This window comes from Microcaecilia unicolor, chromosome 2 (assembly GCF_901765095.1).
Source record: "Microcaecilia unicolor chromosome 2, aMicUni1.1, whole genome shotgun sequence".
NCBI classification, from domain to species: Eukaryota; Metazoa; Chordata; class Amphibia; order Gymnophiona; family Siphonopidae; genus Microcaecilia; species Microcaecilia unicolor.
In genome coordinates this window covers 440915295-440940623 of record NC_044032.1, presented here as the reverse complement: position 1 = coordinate 440940623, position 25329 = coordinate 440915295, and the positions used below count along the sequence as shown (strand labels likewise).

Sequence of the window (25329 nt, the reverse complement as noted above, 5' to 3'; positions counted from 1 at the left end):
AGGAAGCCCCTCTCTGGCTCCCCCCTCCCCCCATCACAGGAAGCATTCGGACTCTTCATTGGAAACGCTCCCACTGAAGCAATAAGGAATTGATTTCCTGAGATTTATCTTCACTCTCTTCTGCCAGCTAGCCACAATTATTAATAATGAATGAGAAGCCAGACATTACTATCCTGCTGAGTTTAGGTAAAGTGAAGCCTGTATTCTATTTCTAGGAACAACCCAAAGTTCCAGGAAAAGCAAGATGGTAAGAGACAGTGCACAGGCACCGTATACTACAGTGATGCCGAGGTCAGCTAAAGTGACGGCCTCCATCCTGGCTCTAGCATTTGAAAGCATGTCCTTGTCTTTCAACTTCTCTGTAGTTTTATAGGTCTTTGTTATTGATGAACTTCCAGAATACTATAGAAGAGCTGAATAAAACAGGGCCGACTTGCTCATTCCATGCAAGTAGGAAAAGGATAATATCACTGTTGATCATGGTTCTCATCCCAATCCTTAGGATTTACAGAGCCAGTCGGATTCTCAGGCTATCCACAGTGAATATGAATGAGTTACTCAATTTGCATATAAGGGGGGCCGTGAATGCAAATTTGTCTTATGTATCTTCACTGTGGATATCTTCAAAACCTGACTGGCTGAGTCTGTCCCGAGAGCCTCTGTTCAGATTGTCTCAATTTATGCTTCAAGATCAAGAGATCCTCAATGAACCATGGAGCTTTTCTAGTCCAGTTAAGCTGATATTCTTTCATAGGTGCTAATGAATCCAAGGAACATACTAAAGCCTCATTCCAATTACAAATTAATTACAATACAAATTTAACAGATTAGATTTAATTGGCATTTACGCACAATCTGAAAAGGAGGGGTGGAAATGGGAGTGTCATGGGCATAACAAGGGCATTACTAAAATTAATGCGTTATAAAATAATGAGGATACACACCTAATGTAGGTGCATACATTTGCACCATATTTCAGTTGGTTCAAATGACCGTGCCTAAGGTTAGGCGCTATTCTTTAAACCACGCCTAAATTTAAGTGCAGCTTATAGAATAGCGCTTTTTTCGCCGCTGATATTTTTTTCACCATACATAGAATCTAGCCCTTGGTGCCTAACATTAGGTGCCAACTTATAGAATTGACCAGTGTGCCTTGAAAACTAAGTTGAGAACTACTGCTCTAAAGTTCTGCTCTAGGGGGATAGCAGAGATCTCTAGACCTCTAGAGGCTCTACTAATCCACTAAAGTAGTGCTCTAACTTCTGAATACTCCCACAGTTTCCAGAAGCAAGGAAGGGCTCTCTCGACCAGTGAGGTAACGGTAGGAGACCCTCCCCCCCTTCTGGAGGGAAATTGAGATTAGTATAAAACTTCAGCCCATTTGAATTCTCTTTTTGGCTTCGATTTCCCAGCCACTGGAACCTGCTCTGTCAGGGAATCAAGGGCTTTGGCTAGCCCATCCATTTTGGCTTGAAGGAGAAGAGTAGTAACAAGTGACAGGAGTTGTTAGGCTTCTGCACTTACTCAGAGGTGAGATCTGGAAGTAGGAAGCAAACAAACTGCTGCTTCTAAGGTAAAGGAGAGAAGTGTGAAGCAGTTTGGAATACAAGAGAGCACTGGGGACCCTGGTCCAGAGAAGGTTGGAGAGGACGCAATGGATGATCTAAAAATCTACAATAGAAGAGCCACATGGTATAGAAGATGACAGTCAACAGTGACAACATCTGGGATTAAACCAGCTCAAAAGGTGTACATGAGAGCGAGATAGAGAATCTGATGGGATTTAGAGAGCTCTGAAAGAAATACGAGACCTGTAAGCGTTCTGTTACTTGTGCTCTCTGCCTAGGCCTTTTGCTATTATTGTGAAGTCTGCTCCTTTTTGCTTGAAAAGTTGGTTTTTTTTTTCTTTTTGTAGTAAACCTATGGTTCAGAACCTCAGTTCTGGCCTGGACTGTGCTATTGAGTACCAGTGAAGACTGTGGATTAATTTGCCAGTGGCCCCTCAGTCACCTCACGCACAAATCCAACTACACATGCTGTAGGAGTCTCTGTCTCATATGGAGTTAGGCAGAACCATTACAGACACTCCAGCAGGGGATACTGTAGCACAACGGTATATACTGCCTCATCACACTAAGATACTATGGTTCTGAAACCAGGAGCATAATGGGCTAATGAGGGTCTTGAAAGGATCCCTACATGTACATCCACTACAGTACAATCTTGATTGACCTTCGCTAATCCGACCATCTGGCATATCCGACAGACACTCCCCTCCCCCCAGTGGTGTCATCACATTTATTTATATTAGAAATCTTTGTTTTAGAACAATTTTTGAAAATTAGGAACTCTATGCCTTTGTTTAATGTTTGCTGTTTAAAGACACTTAATATACTGCCTTTTCTACAAAGAGGTCAAAGCAGTTTAAGTTCACAGTAATAATGATAAAATTACAACAAAAGAAAATTACAATTATAGACAGGAAAGACACATTCAACAAGAAATCCAGTCATACAACTCAAACAGTAAAGTTAAAATAATAGGCAAGAACTGCTGTGCATTTACTATGTTACAGGAGGAACAAAGAAAAAGTCTCTTAATCTGGAATGCTATCAAAAGCCAGTTGAAAAAAAAATAGGTCTTTAACCGCAGGAGTGAAAACTCAGATCTAAAAGGCTAATAATTTCCCCGTGCTGTTCTGAACAGTGCTTAGCGCTGAACAGTACGGAGAACTAAGGCCCCGATGATCAAAACTAATAGCATGCAAATTTATGCACACTATTAGTTTTGATCATGGGGGCACATCTGCAGGAGGACTGTGCCTGGGCATGTGCACAATCCTCCCACAGATGTTGTTTTGAAAGGTCTAGGCTATCAAAAAAAAAAGCCAAGACCTGTCAAACAGACCAAGGTGAATGTTCCCCCGCCCCACCACCACATGCAAGGGGCTGCCCCCCTAACTCCCCTGCACAACTTTCCCTGGTGGCCCAGTGGGCTACCTACCCCCACCCACCCCCACTTCCCAGACACAGGGGCCTGGAGGACCTCCAGCCCCCCAACCCTCCCCACCCTGATACCAAAAAAACTTTTCCTGATGGGCAACCCTACCCCCACCCACCATGGTGATCTAGAGTTTAAGTCCGTCTCCATATACTTTACCATGAAGACCATTGGCCATTTTAGTAGCTGCCCTCTGGACCAACTTCATCTGATTAATAACCTATTGAAGATGGCCAGTCTTTTCCACGCCCCCTTCCCCCTCCCTCATGCATTCAGTAAAGAGCATAAGTGCTTCATCTCAGGCTTCCAAGAGGTTCAAAGTCTCCTAGTGTGGGCTGTGAGATCACAATTTGTATCATAAGACTTAGACCCCAGCAGCAGCCCGTGATGAACTGAACCAAGAAATGATCCCAGTGGTACATGACTATAACGCCTCATCTTCAGAGTGTATTTCATTTACCACTTAACCAGTTTCAAACCCAATCATTCACTTTGGAGCCCTTACCAAGGATTCTCACTATGAGGAACCATGTTAAAGGTCTTGCTGAAATCCAACTTTAGCTAGGCTTCTGACATGGTTCCCCATAGATGACTTATGTTCTGAAAAGGTCATGGCAGGGAAATGTCAATTCTTTGAAAAAATTATGTCAAGGCTCTGAGGAAGTATGTTTAAGGCTGGCTAGGCCTCTACCATAGGTTAATATGTAGAAATTTCAACTTCTGCGAGTTATCCATGAGAAGAGAGTATGTAATGAGTGATGTACTGGTTCATCCCTCTCAAGGTTGGTCCTTTGCCCCTAAAACAACAGCAAAATCCCCATTAACTGGCACTCAAACAACAACTTTAATGATCAACTAACTGGTATCTCACAATTTGTCTCATTTTGGGGCGCATTTGCAGAAGGCTGGACTCTTCCACAGTGCAGGAAATGTGCACACACATGTTCCTTTAAGGCCTGTGACACCACTGAGAGACTAGGTGAAGGAAGTTTGCTAAAACTGCTGCCTGAAAGCATAAACAAAAGGCAATGGAGAAAGAGCACCAGGGAAAGTGAAACTTCTCAGATAACTTGGCCTAACTGAAAGTTACCAGACATCCCCAATTTTCAAGGATTGTCCCTGATTTCAGACATGCATCCTCAACTCTTTGGCAACCTTCTGTCCTCGATTCCAATAATGGGAACAGAGGTACCATGTAAAAGTGAAGTATCAGTGTAATACTGTCCTCAACTCCCGTATATGCTGCATCAGTGTCTCCCTCTCACCTCTGCCAAGTGACCCAACATCTCTTGCTCTCCCCCAAGTCTGCTACCTCCTTTCAAATCTTTTTTCATAGCTTCCTGTTTGATCAGTGTCATCATAAAAAGAAAAATGTTGCTCTGTAGAGCTAACGCTCATGAGCACTGCAATTCTCTGCTGGGACCCATCTCCATGCTAACAGGAAGTGTGTATCAGAGGAAAAGAAACCCAGCAAAGGCTGGCAATGTGCTTTTTAATGCTGCCACTGATCAAACGGGAAGCCATGAAAGAAGGTTTGAGAGAGAAGGAGGCAGACCTGAGGAGAGGAGGTAGGCAATAGTGGGAGATGCTGAACTGGAAGTGGGAGTGGAAAGAAGAGAGAAGTAGAGAGGCTGGACCAGAAGTGCAGGGTGGGGTGGGGGGGGGGGGGGTTGAAAGAAAGAAAGAAAGAGGTAGAGATGCTGGACTACAAGGAGAGAGGTGATAGAGGTGGAGATCCTGGAACAGGAGGAAGGGAGATAAAAGAAAGGTAGAGATGCTGAACTGGAAGGAGAGAAGTGGAGATTCTGCACTGAAAGGGGAGAGGAAAGAGAGTACATAAGTACATAAGTAATGCCATACTGGGAAAAGACCAAGGGTCCATCGAGCCCAGCATTTTGTCCACGACAGCGGCCAATCCAGGCCAAGGGCACCTGCCAAGCTTCCCAAACGTACAAACATTCTATACATGTTATTCCTGGGATTTTGGATTTTTCCAAGTCCGTTTAGTAGCGGTTTATGGACTTGTCCTTTAGGAAACCGTCCAACCCCTTTTTAAACTCTGCTAAGCTAACCGCCTTCACCACATTTTCCGGCAATGAATTCCAGAGTTTAATTACACGTTGGGTGAAGAAAAATGTTCTCCGATTTGTTTTAAATTTACTACACTGTAGTTTAATCGCATGCCCCCTAGTCCTAGTATTTTTGGAAAGCGTGAACAGACGCTTCACATCCACCTGTTCCACTCCACTCATTATTTTATATACCTCTATCATGTCTCCCCTCAGCCGTCTCTTCTCCAAGCTGAATAGCCCTAGCCTCCTTAATCTTTCTTCATAGGGAAGTCGTCCCATCCCCACTATCATTTTATTCGCCCTTCGCTGCACCTTTTCCAATTCTACTATATCTTTCTTGAGATGCGGCGACCAGAATTGAACACAATACTCAAGGTGCGGTCGCACCATGGAGTGATACAACGGCATTATAACATCCTCACACCTGTTTTCCATACCTTTCCTAATAATACCCAACATTCTATTCGCTTTACTAGCCGCAGCAGCACACTGAGCAGAAGGTTTCAGTGTGTTATCGACGACGACACCCAGATCCCTTTCTTGGTCCGTAACTCCTAATGTGGAACCTTGCATGACGTAGCTATAATTCGGGTTCTTTTTTCCCACATGCATCACCTTGCACTTGCTCACATTAAACGTCATCTGCCATTTAGCCGCCCAGTCTCCCAGTCTCGTAAGGTCCTCTTGTAATTTTTCACAATCCTGTCGCGAGTTAACGACTTTGAATAACTTTGTGTCATCAGCAAATTTAATTACCTCGCTAGTTACTCCCATCTCTAAATCATTTATAAATATATTAAAAAGCAGCGGTCCTAGCACAGACCCCTGAGGAACCCCACTAACTACCCTTCTCCATTGTAAATACTGCCCATTTAACCCCACTCTCTGTTTCCTATCCTTTAACCAGTTTTTAATGCAAAATAGGACATTTCCTCCTATCCCATGACCCTCCAATTTCCTCTGTAGCCTTTCATGAGGTACCTTGTCAAACGCCTTGTCAACGACTTTATTACTGGACCCTAAGGAGGCAATTCTACAACAGAACATTTCCATTTTGGCACAGGGAACTATGTAATTGGTTTGTTACTATAACTGCTGAACTAACACTCTCTCTCTATATATATATCTATACAATTTCACACATATATTTATTTATGCACACAAGGGCACATACACATAAATGCAGGCACGCTGTTATAAAATTACCCTTCACATATTTTGTGTTAAGTAACTTAAAATGCACTTTTAAGATATAAAGGATTATAATGTTTATTTTAGTAGATCATAAATTTTATGGTGAAAAGTTGCCCTGGGGGAAGCCCTATTTAGAATAACAGTGTTCTGATACCAGTGTAAGCTAGTGGATGAAGATAGAGAGGAAAAGACTATATTTTTATCCACCACTTGCTCTTTTCTACATTGAAGAGTTTGCTGACCCCTGATGAAGGCATAGCATCAAAACTTGGCCAAATAAGGTTATTGGACAATAAAAATTGCATTTGGCAAATCTACAATTGTCTTCTTCTTCTCTGGACTACCTCTGTTGATTGTTGTTGTCACAGCCTATTCCCCAAGTATGCTGGATAAAGAGCAGCAATAAGGGTCTTTTGGTCTCCAAGTGCTTGGAAGAAAAAGCGGGGGGGGGGGGGGGGGGAGGGGTTCACTGGGGTGTTCTCTCAGTTGACGGATGTTCCAGGATGAACTATTTGTCCAGTGTTCTGGACAAAGGGACTTTCTTGGGATACTGAAGACACCAACCAGCAATTTATTCATTTTGTAAAGTGGGGAGAAGATGACTTTTCCATGTTCCAGACTGATTCAATGGAGATGAAGTCTACAGTATAGAGATCAAGAGAAGGTCCTAGTTTCCTGCTAAACTACTCTAGAATTATCTGTATTTTTAGGTTTTTGTATTACTAGATGTATATAAACTACTTTTCTTGCTTCTGTACTATTTAAACTTTTTTTTTTTAACTTTTGTCTTCAGTCAATATGTTTTGGAACAACTTTCATTGTATGAACTTTTGTTGGGAGACACTGAATCTGATCCCCTTGGGCCTTGTAGCATTGCTGCCCCCAGTGGAAGAATCCTGAATCCAGGACTACAGTGAGTTGGCTAGTGCTCAGCAATACTGAAAGAGATATTCTGGAAGCGTCATAAAAAGATTATGGCAGAGTAATGGAAGAACCCAGTGCAAAAGCAAACAGCACTGCCAGCAGGATGAAAATGCGTAATAATTCTAGATCTTTCCTTCAATATATATCTCCCTGCCCTGTTACACAAAGAAGATCTAATATCAAGCTCAAGTATCCCCTTCCCTGCAGGGCACTTACCACTGGAAGAGAACTTTCCGCTGCTCCATAGACCATGGTCTCCCATAAAAACCTGTTACACAAGGAGAGAGGCAGATGAAATGAAAGTATAAGAAGAAAAATAGAAAGCAAATAAGTAATAGAATAAAAAGGAAATAAATATAAGCAAGAAAAGAGTGCACCGATCAAGAAAGACAGAAGCAGAGCATATAGACAAAGAGAGGAAGACAGGAAGAAACAAAAATAAGGAAAAGGGTGAAGTAAATTAAGGCAAGGGGAAAGAGAACGAGAAAGAGGGAAAGACATTTCAGAGGTCACTTTATGGTACTCCCAAATACAAAAGTGTAAGCAGTACAAGTGTTACTAGCAGCGCCCCAAATCTACCCCAGCTTCAGGCAGACTTGTTGCCCGCATTGCATGAGGTATAGGACAACTGTCCTGGTTGCTCCCACCCCTTAATGCCAGCCCTGTAAGGGTAAAATGGCAGAAAACCAAAGTTAAATGAAATACTAAAACAGGGGTTAGCAACCTGTGGCACACTATGAAGTGTGCATGTGGCATGCATGGTTGTTGTCTGAGCAGCAGGGAAGTTGGCAACATGCTTCCAGCTGCTGACACAGGACCCCCATGCGTGCCCAGTTCATAAACTGAGCACACGCAGGCAGTTCCAGCATCAGCAGCTAGAAACGCCGCCGACTTCCCCGCTGTTCAGACAGCTTGGGGAACTTGGGCAGAGAACATCTTCAGCTAGTAGGACTTGGGTATGCAGCAGCAATGGTGGTGGTGGGGGGGGGGGGGCAGCGAGAGGAAATGCGTGATGGCACCAATAATTCATTGTAATTCAATCTGGAAAAAGTGGTATGCACTGTACAATTGGTTGCCAACCCATGAACTAAAATAAAACAGAACTGCCTCTAGAGCCATAGCCCTCAAAATCAAAAACTTATTAACAAACATATGCACAAGTGCAAGAGAAGTTTTTGTTTCTTTTGGCTTGTTTCCACTTTTAATTTGAGAGAGATAGCCTCCTAGAGATCTGAGTCTGCCCGGTACACCTGAAGTACAGTGACATAGCTAGGACTGAGTGGGCCCCGGGCAGAAAAATTAAAATGGGTCCCCTATAACAAAATCTCTCCCAAGGTAGTGGGGGGCAGGGGTGGGTTCAGAGAAGGGAACCCCTTTAGAGCACCAGTAAACAAACCCTGCAAAAAAGCAAAACACATTCCACACCTATATAGAATACCTGACTTACTAACAGAAATAGAGATTCAAATATAAGATATCAAAGAAGCACATTTCTGAAAGCTGACATATTAACACTTAATAAATTAAGAAAAAAATACATTTTTCTACCTTTGTTGTATGAACATTGCTTTGATCCCAGTGTCTCTTTTTCTTAACTGTTCAGCATTGCCCCTGTGTCCCTATGCTCCCTCCATTCCCAGCATCTATTCTCTGTGTCCTTGTTCCTGCCCCTCCCCATATCCAGCTTCTCTCTTCCTTTCCTCTTGTACTCACTACCCCAAGACCAGCATTTCTCCCTCTCTCTCTCTCTCCTGTCACCCTTGGCCCTACTTCCCCACCACAGGGCCAGCATCTCTCCCTATAGCCCCATGACTGCCGCCCCCATGGTCTCCCTTTTTCTACTGATCCAGCATCCATCCCCCTCTCCCCCCCCCTTTTAGTCTGGAAGTCTCTCTCTCTCTTTGGTCTAGCATTTCTTCTCCTCTCCCCCTCCCCCCGTGAAGGTCCTACATCTCCCTCTGCTACTCACTCCCCCACCTTCACCCATGTAGGTCCTACATCTTCTTTCTCTGCTGCTCCCCCTCCCACCTGCAGGTTTGGCATCTCTTTCTGTTCCCCCCTCCCCCCAGCAGTCCTCCAGAATCCCAACAGGTGATTGGTAGAGGCAATGATGTGAACACGATGCATGTGGCTGGTTCCACCAGGGCCTTTCCTCTGCCACAGCTGCCCACAGGAAGTGACATCACAGAAGGCGGGACATGGCAAAAGGAAAACTTGGCAGGACTGGCTGCAAGCAACCTGTTTAAATCACTGCATGTTTCAGTCACCTGCTGGAATTTTGGAGGCCTGGGGGAGACAGAAGGATATGCCAGAACTGCACGGGGGAGGGAGGAGGAAGGCAGTTGGGAAGATTGAGCTCTGCTTGGGCCATGGAGAGAACCAGTAGAACCATGTGTGTGCAGCGGGTGGGGGGGGGGGGTCAGAAAGGGTAAGAACATAAGAAGCATGGGGGAAAAGTGTGAGAAGGCCGCTGAAGGCTGTGAAAGAGCTGGTGGCAAATGAAAGAACTTTACATGATGAGGGAAAAGCTGGTTGGGAGGGGTGTACACTGGCTGAATGAGATACGTGAGCAACAAATAGTAACAGCAATGGAAGAGAGTTTGTTTGTGTGTCTAAACAATTAGAGTGCACATATGTATATGTTTCAAGAATGAGAGTATGAGAGTGCATTGTGTGCACATGCAACCCCGTGTCTTTAACAGCGAGAATGCATGAATGAGTCTGGTGGGGAAAGTCTCATATTAGTTTAGATTTATTATTTGTTTTCCGCTCTTATCCAAGGTGGATTACAATAAAAACATCCATAAAGAACAGAAAAATCAGGACACATCACAAATACCTCACTTAATCTAAACAACGAAAAGCCTTGAACAAGAGAAAGTCTTTGAAGTGCTTCCGAAATGCTGACTCATGGGTCTCACATTTAAGCCGCAATGGCCCATCCCTTTGAAATGTTTGCTTGAAGTGGAGAGGTCTACTAATATATACAGTGGTGGAAATAAGTATTTGATCCCTTGCTGATTTTGTAAGTTTGCCCACTGACAAAGACATGAGCAGCCCATAATTGAAGGGTAGGTTATTGGTAACAGTGAGAGATAGCACATCACAAATTAAATCCGGAAATCACATTGTGGAAAGTATATGAATTTATTTGTCAGTGGGCAAACTTACAAAATCAGCAAGGGATCAAATACTTATTTCCACCACTGTATGTACTTGTGTGAATGATAAATGAAGCTGGGAAAATTTATCCAGCTACCTATTAAGTTACCTGGGCAAATTCCTTTGAAAACTGTCCTAATACTGCCTCAACTCTGTCTAGTAGCAAAGGGAAAAGGAAAGGGGATGAGACTTGATATACCGCCAGGACAAGGTTATCAGAAATCCAGGACTTGCCTAAAATCTCTCTCCTGGGGGACTGGGTAACTTGGCAGGTCTCCAGCTCTAACCATTAAGCCACTCCATTTGAAACATGTGCTTGTCTAGTCTCCATGCTGACTCAGAAACTATTTCTGCTGCCATGTCCACAGCTAGGCTATGCAGTTTTTTCTATTAAGTCTGAAAAGGTGAAATGAACAGGGATTGGTGAGGGGGAGGGGTTAGGCCAGGCCATAATTGAAGATCAGGAGGAGGTCAGGGAACGTGAAAGGGGGTCCTTGGTAGGGGGGCCCAGAAATGTATGTTTGCCTAGGGCCCAATACAGAGTTAATCCAGCCCTGAGAATTCAACTTCATTCAACTGGAGTAGTCTAGTGATCAGTGCAGCAGCCTCAGAACCTGGTGAACTGGGCTCAATTCCCACTTCAGCTCCTTGTGAACCTGAGCAAGTCAATTAACCCTCCATTGCCCCAGGTACAAAATAAGTACCTGTATACAATATGTAAACAGCTTTGATTATAACCACTGAAAGGCAGTATATCGTCTCATCCCCCCCCCCCCCCTTTCCCTCTACACTGCCCCATATGGGTTGGCAAAAGTGTATAGCGGCAGAAATTAGGAATTACTCTACGTTTTGGTGTTCATTTGGTCAACAACTGATAGAAATGGGTAACCAAATTAATATTATGAAAGCCCGAGTGGAGTAGAACAGGTAAAAGAATCAATTTTTCACTCTTTCAAAAAGTACAAAAACCAGGGGACACTCAATATTGCATGGAAATATTTTTTTTCACTCAAAGAATACTTAGGCTCTGGAACTTGTTGTTGGAGGATGTGGTAAAGGCGGTTAAAGTATCTGGGATTTTAAAATGTTTGGACAGGTTCATGGAAGAAAAGTCCATAATCTGCTACTGAGACAGACATGGGGAAGCCACTGTTTGCCCTGGGATTTGTAGCATGGAATGTTGCTACTAATTGGGTTTCTGCCAGGTACTTGTGACCTGGATTGGCCACTGTTGGAAACAGGATACTGGGCTAGATGGACCATTGGTCTGGTCTCATATGGCTATTCTTATGTTCTGTTATGATCTTTGGCCCTGCCAGTATGACCTGAATCATATTGTAGCAAAGCCTCTCTGAAATACATATATTTTATTATGTGAATCAGGGGCGTAGCTAGGTGGGGCATGGGCCACGGTGGTATGGGCCCCCACAGATTTAGCACTGACCCCTCTACTTTTGACCCCACCCACCGCTGACCCTCCCCAGCCACTTTCAACCCCCCCCCCCCTGCTGGGGGAGGGTCAGCAGTGGAGGTGGGGGCTAAAATGTGCCCCCTCACCTTGGGCTCTGAACCCCCCTCCCGCTGAGGTCTGACTACGCCCCTGATGTGAGTATACCTTGCTTTAAGTTTGATAAGTAAAGGGGGGGGGGCTTTTACAAACCTGCGCTAGCGTTTTTAGCTCACGGCAAAAATCAGCTGGCAGTAAATGCTGAGATGACCATAGGAATATAATGGGCATCTCAGCATTTATCACCAGCTGATTTTGGTGAGAGTAAAAACATTAGCATGGCTTTGTAAGAGACCCCTTAAGGGATTAGAGTAGTGGGCTGAGAACCAAGGGAGCCATGTTTGATTCCCACCGTGGTTCCTTGTGACAGAGAAAGTGCCTGTATGTAATAAGTAAACCCCTTTGGCTGTACCACAGAAAGGCAGTTTATCAAATTTCAATAAATGACATTTATTTAAGGAGGAGACTCCTCCCAGGCACCAGTTTCTTTGTACTGTAATGAGTGGTATAGTAATGTGCAAGCAGAAAAAAATTTGGACAAATTTGTGTGTGTGGGGGGGGGGGGGGGCAGTACATTTTCAATGTAGAAATAACACTAACATGCTTAAAATTCAAGCTACACCCATTTATCAACTTCATGAGCACAAATGTCAATTTAATGCGAGCAGAAATTTTCCAAACCAAATTCATATTCCTAGTATGCCATGATTTCTCCGAGGTGAAGAAATCATGCTGCTTGATTTACGATTCCTCGCTGTTCTGCCATTCCTAATTTATGTTCCTTAATTCTCTGCAAGGGGTTCAGAAATTGCAGGTACAGATAGGACAGTTTGTCTTGTGCCTGGGCCACACAGCAGTCAAAGTGGATATTCAGCAGCACTGTGTGGTCAAGAGCAGCCGAAAAACCAGGCATGGCCCACTGAGCAGGATTTAAAGGGGGCAGGAGCCTCTTCTGCTCACTTAAACCCAGCTGAATATCAACCTGGACTTGAGACTTCACAGCCAGCCACGTTTTCAAGATGTAAAATTTTACTAGATCAAAGACCAAGTATATACATACATACACGTTTCACATGCAAATTCACCATATCTATACTGCAAATTAAACGTGTTGGGGGGAGGGGGCGTGTGCTATTGAAAGATGAATAGCTCAATAGGACAGGTTTGGGAACCACTGATCTAGGTCTATATTTCCCAAGCCAGACCTGCAGTATCCCTAGCTCACCTGTTTTACAGGATTTGCAAAATGAATATGCAGATTTGTTCCATCCTCTAGCCCCTTCTATATATGCCATTCCTCCAGTTCTTCTTTGAAATAAAAATGCAGGCATGCTTTCCTTCTAAACTGTCAGCAGGAAAGCACTGACTGGCTCTTCCTTCATTATTAATAGCTATGGGGAGTTGATGACGCAGGTGCTTAAAGGGAGAGTTTGGAAGCACTGGTGCTCACAGCTCCCATCTGCTTTGCCACCCACCTGGCCTCCCATCCATTCAGGAGAGGGTGATCCGTTCCTGGTTTTACCCCACTGCATGGACTTGTATCTGCAAAAGCAGGATTGCAGGAGTAAGCTGGTCCCCGGGGTCAGACCTCTACCATTCTGAGCTTTTTCGATGTAGAAAGCAGGTAACGAACTAGCGCTGCAGCGTTGTTTTCCAGGATCTAACACCCTGAACAGGCCCGTGCAGCCAAGCTTCCGACATTAGATTTTTGGCTCTGCTACAGAACTACCAACTGAACTGGAACACCACTCTCCCACTGACAGTCAAGCCACATGTCTTATTTTAAAAAGGATCTATCCCGTTTCATTTCCCATCTTGTTGCACAAGCCTTGCTCGGTTCCCTTTCACGCGTTCCCGTTGTTTTTGCTCTTTCAAGCCGTCTGTTTCCTGCCTGATCTCTGTTTCTCCCTCTCTACTTATTCATGCTATTCTGTTTATTATGCTTTTAGTCTCTGCTTGTGCCCCCGGGCCACGCCCCCAGGTCCCTAACCTCTACTTGCTTCGGTTCAGCTTCCAAAAAGAGCAGCATGGAAGACTCATAGTGTGTACTTGCAGCCTCATTTCACCGAGGCCGCCTGTCTCCTGCAGCTTCTCCCCGGTAACACTGATTAGAAAGCAGCACTGCTTACCTTCCACCACCCCACAGAGAAAGGAGAGGGATGATCTTTCATCCATCGGCTGAAGGGAGAGAGAGAGCAAGAGAGAAAAGACGGTGACTGTGAGAAAACAGAACAAGGCAAAAAGAGATGAGGACGGGGGGAGGGAGTTTGATGCTGCTGTTCCTCCTGAACTGATCTGCCAGTGTTGAGGTCGCACCCACACTCTCTCCGTCTCTTGGAAACCTCAGCTTCCACACTGCACTGGCTGCCTGGCTTCCTGGGAATGGAGGAGCCAGATAAGGAGGGTCTTTCTGCAACATGAGCCCTCCCCTAAGCGGAGCAGAGAGAAGGGACAGGATCCTTTCACTGCCAGACTTCATTTCAAAATCTGTGCAAACCTTGCTTTAAGGCTAACACAGATGGTAAAGGGAGCTACAGATTTGGGAAATCTTGCTATTCCTGACCAGGAGTATGAGAATTGTGAGCGGTCCCTGAAAGAAGGCTGGTGGGGGGATGGCATGAACCAATGAAGTTTAGCAAGCTGTTATCTGAGAGATTTCTCTCCCCTGCAGCTGAAATCTGTCTCTTCTAGGGACCCATGCTGTTCTCTTGATTTCACAACTCACTCCCACACCCAGAGAAGACAGACAGACAGACAAACATGCACACAGAGTAACAAATTAGTTTCATAAATGCACAATGCAGTGCACAGATGCACACACCACATACATACACAGAGAGACTCATTTACTAATTTGAGTTAGTAAGTTAATGCACATTAATGTTAGTTAATTTGAGTTAAGCACTTGGTAAGGGGAACAATATATAAAGTCAGTTTCATATGTGTAGTGCCTCTTACAAAATTACCTCACACAGGGAGGTTTATGTGTTGCAGTGAACCAGGAAGCAACATTTTCCCCTGTGCTCTCAAGCCATTTCCTGACTACCAACCCCATCTGACAAGATCCAGTCTCTGCCTGTCCCAAAATCAAATGGAAATACATATAGAGTTATATGGACAGCTATCTTTCCAAGAACAGAGCAAAAATAACAGCAAAAAAATAGATAAAGAAAAGCTCCGGCCCTTAGTGGCTAATGAATCCAAAATGACAGAGTTGGAGGAAAGCCCTGTGGTTAGTGATTTTGGCATGTGTGTTATAGAATAGCACCTGTGCACATAATTGCCAATTAGTGATGCCAATCATGTGGCTCACTCAGTGGCATAGCCATGGGGGGGGGGCCTAGGCCCTCCATCTTGGGCTCAGGCCCCCTCCAGATCCACAGCACCCCCTTTACTTCTACTGGTGGGGATGCCGAGGACCCACTGGCCAAATAAATACAGTTCAGAAGAATCCACAGCCAAGCAGAGAACTCGAACGCCCCACGGGAAAACACAAGTATAAGTGAGAGTGGGATGTTTGACCACAGAAAAACAAATCCTGGAGACAAGAATCTTAAAAAGCTTGTTTATTGATGAAAAGACTCAACACAACTGTTGTGTTTCGGCCGTCAGGCCTGCATCATATGCAAATAAAGTAAAAAAAAAATAAAACATATATGATAAAAAAACACAGTAAGCAACAACATATGGTACAAAACAAATAAAATGAAAAGATAAAATGTGGCAATAACATCATTTGCTAAACGTCAAAAAATACAGTGCCACAGCTACCCGCCTATCCACACTGCTTCCCTTCCTGCTCTGACCTGTGCCGAGACTTCTCACAGCATCTCCACTAGCAAAGGAAGACAGGAATATGTTGCCCCCCAGTCCATCCCTGGCACCCCAAAAATTGCAGGACGGGCTACGCTACTGGTATCATTGCTATTATTCTATAACTTTACATGTACAATTTGTGCCTATCTTTAGGTGCCAGGTTTACAGAATTGCCCTTCACATGCTACAGAAACTTGTTTTTCTACATCTGCCTGTATATAGTTGATACTGAGAACTTGTCCCCTTGTTTTGCCTGAAGAATTCAAGTTTAAGTAAACCCTTTCGGTTCAGAATAAACTTCTTGAGTACAATAGGAGTGTGGATTGAGTAGATTTACTGTGCCAATGGCCTCCCAATGCCAGCTGGTTTCAGCCCTTATCTTCATACAAACTGTAATATTTTGCATAAAGTAACCGCCTGATGTTCATGGGGCAAGTAAGGGTTACATTTATGTTGTACTCTAAATGTAACTGGAACTTTCAACAGTGAAAAAAACATGGCCATGCAGGCTAGCTCTTGTAATTGTGCACCACTGTTCTGTGTTAAATGTAATGACCTTAATAAATGGGCTTGCAAACCTACATAAATAGCATTACAGCATTCTGTGCCAGCCATTACTAGTAATTGCATACAGTAATTGTATGAAAATCATCTGGAGGAAGGAGGACACTGCACTAAATACAAAAGTGGTCTTTGTTACTATCTGTATTTTTTCTAATCTCACTCCCAAATCCCTGGTCTCAGTACTCAGTTGTAACGACAATAAAAGTACAGTCAGTATCTGACAGCACTGGAATTGTACCAAGACAGTTTTTTCAATCAGATTTCTATGGATGGGAAGATTTGATAAGGGCCAATAATGTGTCAATCGAAAAGGATCTAAAAAGGAATTTCTTTATAACTGAACATACTACTGCTCTTTTCAAAGGTTGCTGGTAAAATCCCTTGCAGCAATTAAGAGTTAATCATCATGGCCAACGGGTCAGGATCAAGGTCACTTAAGCCCTGATGCACAAAGCTTATCGTGCTGGGAACATCTGCTTTAGATTGGTTGTAGACAGTCTAAAGCAAACTTTATTTAGCAAGGGGTTTTCTGTGGCTCTAACGTGTGCCGTTAGCAGATACCAAGAACTTCATGCAAATGTATTACAATGAGCTTATTAGTATTCTGATGCACAGCTCCAGAGTGCTTAGCTTTAACAAGCAAATTTTATGGCTGTTCTGGAGCTGTCAGAGAAGAGGGAAGCACAAGCAGGCAGCTGCAAGGCTGTCTGTTTGTGGTCCTTACCTCTCCCTGCTGACCCCCCCCCCCCGCCCCGCACCACCCTCTGGTCATCTGGTAGACCCAGTGCCTCCCGCACCCCCCTAGTAAAATCACCCTTGTGGTCAACCATAATCACTATCTTCAGAGCCGGAATTAAAGAACATTCAATCAAACACAAAACTGGAAAATCACTTGAGGTCCTTCTTCTTTTAGCCTGTTTAGAAGAGTAAACTAGGCCCATTTTAACAGAAAAGTGAATGAAATTAAAACTAAGTCCTAACATAGCTCTCAACAAAATATCTCAGTAAAATTCCTCAAGATAATCAACATGTTCTTTAAAATCTGCACAGAGGCTCCCAAAAGAATGTCTTCCAGTTCACTCATTCTCTCTTCAAGAATGAACCCTGCATCTCTCTTCTGTCTCAACAGGAATTACATAAAATCTCCCTTTAATACTGCTTCCCTATAGGCTCTTAGGGATGATCTAACCTCTTTCCATTCATTAAGAAAATATATGATTTTCTCCCCATCAGGATATCAGTAAGCCCCCTCCTGGGCTGTCAGATTCATCAGTCATAACTAAATCTGTAAAGATTTTCTCTTGGTCCCATCAGGCTATAGCGTTTTTTGCATTGCGCCTTCCTTTTATCGTAGGCTATCAGTGGGGCAAGTTTAGGGCACACGTGGAGGGATTACACACAATTTCTTCTCCAGGCAATAGTGGGTATAGTAATTTCGTCCACGTATTGGTTGGGTGAGTATAGAATAAGACACGGGTAGCAAAACTACTATCCTATTGTTCTGGACAGTGCAAGTTGGGTCCCAATGGCAACCTAATGTATTGTCGGGCCACCATTATAGATTTAACTGCCCACTATGCTGGTATGAGACAAGGTGCCCATATCAGATGAGTATGACCCTTTGACTATATGGAATGCGGAAGCGCTCTGCATAACAGGACATCACTGCTCAGGTTTAAGATGAGCGATATTGCGGAAGGGCTGTCTGGTAAGGTTTGTCTATTTGCAGATGATACTAAACTCTGCAACAGGGTGGACACCCTGGAGGGTGTGAATGACATGAGGAAGGACCTAGCAAAGCGGGAGGAATGGACCGATATTTGGCAACTAAGGTTTAACCCCAAAAAATGCAGGGTCATGCACTTGGGTCGCAAAAATCCGAGGGAACAGTACAGTATAGGGGGTGTAGTGCTTCAGTGTGCGAAGGAAGCGCGGGACTTGGGGGTGATTGTGTTTGACGACCTTAAAGCTTTCAAACAGGTAGAAAAAGCGACGGCCAAAGCCAGAAGGATGCTTGGGTGCATAAAGAGAGGCATGACCAGTAGGAAAAAGGAGGTGATAGTGCCGTTGTATAAGTCTCTGGTGAGGCCTCATTTGAAGTACTGCGTGCAGTTCTGGAGACCGCACCTACGGAAAGATATAAACAGGATGGAGTCGGTCTAGAAGGCGGCTATGAAATTAGTAAGCGGTCTTGAATGCAAAAGTTATAGGGACAGGCTTATGAACCTCAACATGTATACGCTGGAAGAGAAGAGGGAGAGAGGAGACATGATAGAAATGTTTAAATATTTCAAGGGCATTTATGTACAGGAAGAGAGCCTTTTTCAAATGAAGGAGAGCTCTGGAATGAGGGGGCATACGACAAAATTAAGAGGGAATAGGCTTAGGAGTAACCTAAGGAAGTATTATTTCACAGAAAGGGTGGTGGAGGCGAGGAATGGCCTCCCGGTGGAGATGGTGGAGTCGAGGACTGTTCCGGAATTTAAAAAGGCATGGGATAAGCATGTGGGATCGCTTAGGAACAGGAAGAATTAGGGGTTACAGAGGATGGGCAGACTGGATGGGTCATATGGCCTTTATCTGCGGTCATGTTTCTATGTTTCTATTTAATTTCTTTTCAAATAAGTAAAAAGTAAAAATAGAATTTAAAAAAAACCCCATAATTATAGTGTGCTCAGAACCTAGTGCCCTATATTTGAAAGGGGTGACCTACCATACCATCATCGCACATTAAAGTCCATAAAAATGATCTTGCCTTATATATTGCAAGTGTCCAAAAATAGTTATGAAACAAATGTCAAACACTACTCTTTTCACCACTTCACAATACAAACTCTCATAGTACTTGCAATAATAATATTGGACTTATCTGGCAAGTTTAGTTTGAAAGATGATGGAGCCCAGGAACTCCCCTTTTGCTGACATCAATATTCTTTCTTAATTTCATTGGCTGAGGGTACAACAACTTCAAACAAGGGTTGACCATTCTACCTCTTTATTTAATCCACTAGTAAAAAAAGGCCCGTTTCTGAATGAAACGGGCACTGGCAAGGTTTTCCTCTGAGTATGTATGTTTGAGAGAGTTTGTGTGTGAGAGAGAGAGTGAATGTGCGAGTGTGTGTGTGTGTGACAGAGAGAGAATGAGACTGGGTGCGAGTGTGTCTGTGAGAGAGAGTGTGTGTGAGCATGAAAGTGTGTGCCAGGGCCCCCCTCCCTCCCAGTTCCAGGGTCCCCCCTCCCTTCCTCCGAGTTCCAGGGTTGTTGTCCCCCTCCCTCCCTCAGAGTTCCAAGGTCTTCCCCTCCCTCCCTCTGAGTTCCAGGGTCATCCCCTCCCTCCGAGTTTCAGGGTACCCTCCCTCCCCTGCATTATGCTCTCTTCCCTGCATTCATCCATATGCAGGCAACGTCCTCTGTGCCCTGCCCCCTGCATCCATCCATGTGCAGCATCTCTCCCCTGCCCCCTCCACCTTCCTCCGAGTTCCAGGCCCCTCCCTCCCTCCGAGTTCCAGTGCCCCCCTCCTTCCCTCCCTCCCTCCCATTTTCAGGGTCCCCCCTCCCTCTATCCCTCCCTCCCAGTTCCAGGGTCCCATGGAACTGGGAGGGAGGGGGGACGGAGAACATTGGAGGAGTGACATCAGCAGGTGGTTATAATCCAAGTGACACACATTGGAACGTTGGAGGAGTGATGTCAGCAGGTGATTACGATCCCAGTGAGACACATTGGAAGATTGGAGGAGCAAATTATTATATTAGAAGATTGGGCTGTGCTGTATTCTATTGAAAAATCAGATGCTGTTCTTTCTGTCGCAAAATTCTTGATACGTCTCCTCTGGGCCAATGAATCTGCAGTAGCACTACAAATTTGAGATCTTCTAAAGCATGCCCCATTTCTTTTCAGTGTTCAAAGGTGCATCCTCCCATTGATGTCAGATATTACTCAAACGTTCCCCAATCCGAACTTTGACTTTCCTAAGCATGTGACCTCTATAAATTAAATCACATGGACATTGTATTATATATACTACTTGAGAAGATTTATAAGTTGTAGCTGATCGTAAATGAAAACTAAATCCAGTTTAGGATATCACAAATGAAAACTAAATCCAGTTCCATTGCATATCTACAATATATGCAATGGCCACATTGATGATGACCTCCTTGTAATACCAGGATCACCTTCGGTCCACTGGAAGATCTCTTCAGCATATCTCCCAAATTCTTTGTACGTCGAAATGTAATTATTGGCTTCTTAGAAAATACCGAATGGAAACTTAAAACGTGCCAATATTTATATATAACCTTTTTAACTGAATAGCCTGAGTGGAATATGGAGGGACACATGTGAACAATTTCTGATCTTGTCTGTGATTTGGTTGCATTAACCACTCCCGATCCGCATATAAAGGTCATTTATATGCACACTTCACTATCTTTCCAGGGTATCCTCTTTGTAAAAAAAATGTTCCCACATCATGCGTACTTGATTGCAGTATTCCTGTCGAGAGGAACAGAGAAGTTCAAATTGCCCCACTGGGATACCATTTCTGAAACTTCTTGGATGATAGGTTTTAGAATGTAATAAAGAATTCCTGTTTCCTTTCTATGTACTAACATCTCAAAGCACCCTTCAACACATTGTATTTTAATATCTAAAAACTGAATTTCATGACCTCCTACGTTGGACAGCAAATTTAATATTAGGGTCACATTGGTTGACATAATTCAAAAATTGCTGCAAGATTTTTTGATCATCCCACCAGATCAAAAAAACTATTGTCTATGAAAGGTTTCCATAGAACAATATTAAACATATATGGCACAGTATATACATACTCTTGTCCAAATGTTTTCATAAATAGACACGCAATAGAGCATGCTACCGTGGCACCCATTGCTACTCCCTTTGCTTGCAAAAAATTCTTAGCTTCAAAAACAAATTATTATTTATGACATATTGTGCCAGAGTATTTAATATTTGCAACTTCTCCATTGAAACCTCCATCTGTTGTAGGTACATATCAACTGTCTTCAAAACTTGATCCTGTGAAATTTGGTGTATAAAGCCATAACATCCAAGGTTACCAAAATTAACTCATCCTGTGGATTATTACTGAAAACTTAACATTCCAATTAAATGCGTTGAATCCCTAATATAGGACTGTATCCCAGTTACCCAAGGTTGCAAAAATGAATCTAAATATTGTGACAAGGGTTCAAATAATCAACAATAGGACATTTAGGCAGTCTGCTTCTAGATTTGTGTATTTTTGGAATAAAAACATATGTGGAACTACTGGGTACTTACAGTATAAAATCTTGTACTGCTTATCTGAAATGATTCCGTCAACATTTGCTTGTGCTAGAATCCATTGTAGTTGACCTTGTAATTCATATAAGTTGGATCAACGATCAATTCCCTATAAAAAGTAATATCCAACAACTGACTGCACACTTCCTGTATATGTGCTTTTTTAAAAATCCCATATCATTATGCACCCACCCTTATCAGCTCTACACATCTTCACAAAGGAATCTGCTATTAGTGAGGTTAACACTATCCTTTGCATCTTACTCAGATTTTTATATCCCAAACTTGAACCATTTCATTCATTACCGGTTTTTCAAAAGAAGCATTAGGGTCTACTGGTCCCAAAGGAGACTACGTAGATTTTAATCAACATGTCAAAGATAGCGATGTTGTATTATCTTCAAGAGATTCTCCAAAAAATAACCTCAGTTTTAACTTTCTAAAAAAAACTTTTGTAAATTTACCCTAGTAGCAAAAGGGTCATACATTTACTTAGATTTTGCTCACACCCTGTTCAGTAGTAGCTCAAGGTGAGATACATTCATGTACTACACTGAGCACTTCTCTGTCCCTGGAGCACTCACAATCTAATTTTGTACCTGAGACAATGGGGGGTTAAAGTGATTTGCCCAAGATCACAAGGAGCAGCAGTGGGATTTAAACTGGCCACCTCTGGATGTCAAGACTAGTGCTGTCGCCACTAGGCTACTCCTCCTTTTAGAAAGAAAAAAGGTTTCCTGCCCAGTAGAGAGGAGAAAGATTCCCACACCCCAGGGACTCTTAACCTAGCATCAGAAGAAAAGCAAATAAAAAATACAGAAGGATGTGGTGTCATGTACAGAAGAAAAAGTCTTTACCTTTACCCCTACCAGGACCCATGGAGAGAGGGTGTCCTGGGAAGGCCAGTAACCTGAGGCTGGATAAAGGAGGAAGCTATTGCCAACCACAGCAATAACGAAACCCATCAAAAACCCACTACCCCCAATTGTATACCACTACAATAGGCCTTATGGGTGAAGGGGGAACCTGTATATGCATACAGTGGGTTTCTGGTAAGTTTTGGAGGGCTTACAGTTTCCATTACAAGTGTAACAGGTAGGGGGAGATATGGGCCTGGGTCCACTTGTCTACAGTGCACTGCACCCACCACTACACCACTCCAGGGATCTGCATGCTACTCTAATGGACCTGATGCTGTCATATAAGCTGCTGAGTACTATTTTTATTCACATTATTGGGGGGTGGGAGGGCATCCCTCCAGTGGTCATTTGTCCATTTAGGGCACCTTTTTGTGTCTTATTCATTAGAAAAACAGATCTAGACCAAACCATTGACGTTCTCACCCTAGACGTTTTGTTTTTGTTCCATTATAGCCGTAAAACGTCCAAGTGCTAGGCACACCCTAAGCCACATTTGAAAAGCCTTCAACATGCCCGCTTGTGATGTGGACACCCTGCAGACAAAATGCATAAATAGAAGTCTGCAAAACAGGTTTTGAAAATACAAATTTGGACGTTTTGAGAAGAAGTCCGTCCAAATGGTGCTTTATGACACTTTTTGGAAATTTTTCTCTTTCGAAAATGAGCCCTATGGAACTTTGTAAGTCTAAGTGCCTTGAAAATATGCTTCAAAATCTACCTTACAACAGAAAAGCATCATCCTCAGCCCATGTTCATCTCAGGTGTACACAAAAGGCTGCACTTCTGCTTATGTCGTTATCATTAGCTTTTCTAATTCTATAACCCACTACTGAGGTGTGTCTTTTCCTGGGTAAGAGCACCACCTGCTGTGAGTTACATTATATAACTGGTAGATGTCAAGCCACATGACCTGCAAAGACTTCAAAATACTCCTTTTCTTCGCTGCCCTATGAAAGTAATCCAAATCACATGCAAGCGACACAGGGATCTTCTCTCCCTTTCAGAGACCTGTGAAGAAAATCAATTCGTAGTCTACATTTCCCATAACATGTGCATATGACTATACTATAGAAAACCTCAAAGAAAATAAATATGAAACGACCATTCTGTGCTCATTTTGTTATTTTCATAGCCAACTGGCAAAAGGAAAACCAAACCAATTTCAGAGTCCATGTACAGGGTAATTTTCCAAGTTATTTTTCAGGGTAAACAAGGAAAATTACCCACAGTCCTCAGTAGGGTCTATGGAAAGCACATAGAGAGATTCATGGAAGGTGACAGAAGGGCATGAACTGGCAGAGGGATCATTTTGAAAACTCCATGCCTGCTTCTTCCTAATGTTTTGTACAAAGTATGTGAGGATATGCCTCTCTGCGGCACCAGGGGCCATGCAATGTTTGAAATGGAATCTCTGTAGACCTACTACTACTATTATTTAGCATTTCTATAGCGCTACAAGGCTTACGCAGCGCTGCACAAACATAGAAGAAAGACAGTCCCTGCTCAAAGAGCTTACAATCTAATAGACAAAAAATAAAGTAAGCAAATCAAATCAATTAATGTGTACAGAAAGGAGGCGAGGAGGGTAGGTGGAGACGAGTGGTTACGAGTCAAAAGCAATGTTAAAGAGGTGGGCTTTCAGTCTAGATTTAAAGGTGGCCAAGGATGGGGCAAGACGTAGGGGCTCAGGCCTGCAAGCTAAATGAGAGGACTGAAACTTGCCCTCCCATAAATGAAGGCTAGCAGAGGCACTATAATGCCTGTGGTATGTAGGGCCAGTATTAGGGGGGGGGGTGCAAACAGAGCAATTGCCCTGAGTCCCCATGCTATAGGGGGCCCCTTCACAAATTTCTGACCTGGATCTTGCATGTGCACTACTACTGGCCTCAAATGCAAATACAGGTTTTGGAAGTCATATACAATGTGTTTCATTTTTTATACACAATTTTTATATTATGTTTTTAGTCATAAGAACATAAGAATAGCCATACTGGGTCAGACCAATGGTCCATCTAGCCCAGTATCCTGTTTCCATCAGTGGTCAATCCTGGCAGAAACCCAAATAGCAACATTCCATGCTACCAATTCCAAGGCAAGCAGTGACTTCCCCATGTCTGTCTCAATAGCAGACTATGGATTTTTCATCAAGGAATTTGTACAAACCTTTTTTTAAACCCACAACTGCAACCGCCAGCAATAAGTTCCAGAGCTTACTATGCTGAGTGAAAAAATATTTCCTTCTATTTGTTTTACCAGTATTTCCATTTAATTTCATTGTGTCCCCTCATCTTTGTACTTTTTGAGAGTAAGAAATCAATTCACTTTTACCAGTTCTGTATCACTCAGGATTTTGTAGACTTCAATCATATCTCCCGTCAGCCATCTATTTTCCAAGCTGAAGAGCCCTAACCTCTTTAGCCTTTCCACATATGAGAGGAGTTCCATTCCCTTTATTGTTTTAGTTGCTCTTCTTTCAACCTTTTCTAATTCCTCACTACATGTTAAAAACAGGGCTTGACAAATCCCTGGCATCAGGTCACCTACAAATTACACTCTGGTCCCAGGAATTTGATATCCCCTGAATTTTAGTGGGGGTTTTTTTTTTCTTTTGTAACACTACCTGGCATGCATCATGCTTCTGCACTGCAATTTGGCTGTCCTATATAAGCTTGAGCAGTGAGGTGCAGGAAGCTCAGGAGTCTCGTGGAGCTTAAAATTGCGAGGCCAGACTGAACTTCTTGTACCGCATGACTCAAATTTACACAAGAGCTGAATCGGAGGGGGGCACTAGGAAGCATGATGTTTCCTCTGCAAAGGCAGCCTGCAAGGTGAGGGGAATAGGTAGAAGTGTTAGCGAGAGAG

At 43.3% G+C, this 25329-nt stretch overlaps 1 protein-coding gene across 4 annotated transcripts in view; it reads right to left on the bottom strand.

Moving 5' to 3' along the window:
- LOC115461201 (protein O-GlcNAcase-like) overlaps nucleotides 1-14217 on the bottom strand; it is an 83002-nt gene extending 68785 nt beyond the window's left edge. For 2 of the 4 annotated variants that reach the window (XM_030190862.1, XM_030190866.1), the window contains exons 1-2: nucleotides 13989-14217; nucleotides 7407-7458 (exon numbers count right to left, since the gene is read on the bottom strand). In XM_030190862.1, the coding sequence (XP_030046722.1) occupies nucleotides 7407-7458; nucleotides 13989-14034 (98 nt within the window). In that variant the 5' untranslated portion in view covers nucleotides 14035-14217. Of the gene's footprint in view, nucleotides 1-7406; nucleotides 7459-13334; nucleotides 13615-13988 lie in introns of those variants that run through there. The other 2 variants (XM_030190864.1, XM_030190865.1) reach the window with 2 other exon arrangements.
- Nucleotides 14218-25329: the final 11112 nt, after the last annotated feature.